Source organism: Petaurus breviceps, unplaced genomic scaffold (genome assembly GCF_028583685.1).
Source record: "Petaurus breviceps papuanus isolate PSGF00001 unplaced genomic scaffold, PetGlider_PUasm1.0 173, whole genome shotgun sequence".
In the NCBI taxonomy this organism is placed as follows: Eukaryota; Metazoa; Chordata; class Mammalia; order Diprotodontia; family Petauridae; genus Petaurus; species Petaurus breviceps.
The window spans coordinates 46,176-47,987 of NW_027185759.1; the positions used below are offsets into that span (position 1 = coordinate 46,176).

At 57.2% G+C, this 1,812-nt stretch overlaps 1 protein-coding gene across 1 annotated transcript; it reads left to right on the forward strand.

Annotated features, from left to right (window-relative positions):
* Positions 1 to 599: 599 nt before the first annotated feature.
* Positions 600 to 1,691, forward strand: FBXO39 (F-box protein 39). The gene has a single exon (XM_069083673.1). It carries the CDS (start codon positions 600 to 602, stop codon positions 1,689 to 1,691), a length of 1,092 nt encoding a protein of 363 aa, XP_068939774.1.
* Positions 1,692 to 1,812: the final 121 nt, after the last annotated feature.

Consider the following 1,812-nt stretch of genomic DNA (forward strand, 5'->3'; position numbering starts at 1 on the left):
AGACACAAAGACAGAGAGATAATAAGGTAGGTAGACAGAAGCAGGGAAGCAGACGAATGGACAGAGAGGAAGGCAAACTGGTGGACATACAGAAAGAAGAGATGGGCAGACGTTCAGGCAGATATACAGACAAGCAGACAGATTTACAAACACAGAGATAGCAGAAATATAGAAAGAGAGATGGCAGACATATAAAGATGGATGGGGGGGCGGGGCAGACAGAATGGCAGATGATGGAACCTAAAGGTACAAACAGGCAGACAGATGTGTGATGGGCAATAGTCACAGAGAAATAGAAAGATTGACGGACAGATGGGCAGACAAAGACAGGGAGACAGGAAGATGAAGAGATAAGCAGACACCCAGACAGGCAGACAGATAGTAAGGTAGGCGGGCAGAAAGGACGCAGACGAATGGACAGGGAGATAAGCAGAGGGCCAGCCAGCTAGGTGACCAATGAACCAGCAGGAGGGCCGGTGGGCAGACAGACGGATGGTCTTCTCCCCCTTGCTCCCCACCAGGAACCAAGTGACTCCTTGTCTCCTTTTGGCGACCTGCCTTCACCACCGCCTCCCTGGAACACCCCGCCGGATTTCCCGATGGATGAAGAGAGTGACCTGGCCCAGTGCCACGAGCAGAGCTGCTGGGCCAGCCTGCCCGACGTGTGCTTGCGCCGGGTTTTCTGGTGGCTGGGAGACAGGGACAGGTCCCGGGCCGCGCTGGTCTGCAGAAAGTGGAACGAAACGATGTACTCGGCCGACCTGTGGCGGTGCAGGACCATCACTTTCAGCGGGAGGCCTTCCCGCTCCCACGCGTCAGAGTTCGAGTCGGCGCTCTGGTACGTGAAGAAGTTCGGCCGCTACTTGGAGCACCTGGAAATCAAGTTCCTGAACCCGTACAACGCCGTCCTGACCAAGAAGTTCCAGGTGACCATGCGGGGCCTGCTGTCGTGCCTGGGCAAGAGTAACAGCCGCCTCAAGTCGCTGTCCATCCAGCACCTGGAGCTCGACCGGCTGGTGTGGAGGAGCAGCATCCGCACGTCCTTCATCAAAAGCCTGAGCTTCTTCCTGAAGAAGGTAAGCAAACACCTGGACTACCTGAACCTGAAGGGCGCGCGCCTGGCCGTGGAGCAGGGCTGCCACGTGCTTAGCTCCCTGAGCCACCTGCGCAGCGAGAGCTTCGCCTCGGAGCTCAACCTGGAGGACTACTTCAGCCACCACCTGGCTGTCTACAGCAGCCCCCAGTTCAACCAGACCATGGCGATGTTCCGGAGCCTCGCGGTCCTGACCCTCAACTACAACTGCATCTCCGACGAGCTGCTGGAGACCCTGGGCGAGAACACCGCCAGCTCCCTGTGGACCATCAACATCAAATGCCACGTCCACGACCCCCACGGCCAGGTGATCTGGGGCATGTCATGGGCCAAGTTGGCCAAGCACGCAGCCAACCTCAAGGTCAACTTCTTCTTTGAGCGGGTCATGAAGCACGAGCGTCTGACCCGAATCCTTCTGCAGGAGATTCCCGTCCGAAGTGTCAGCCTGAGAAGCTGCTACTTCAGTGATCCCGACTGGTCTATGCGGCCGACCCTCACAGACCTGCTGCCCACCTACCGCCACACACTGCAGGTAGGTCCTGAGGAGGCTCCAATCCGGGGCAAGGGGAAGAGAAACGTAGGGGGAGGTCACTGGTAGAGGTGGATGGATCAAGTGACGGTTTGTCGTTATTGCTGTTTTGAATGATGGGGGGGGGGGTACATTGGCATGTTTGTGAGGAACAAGGAAGGAGCCAGTAGACAGGGAGAGAGATTAGGAG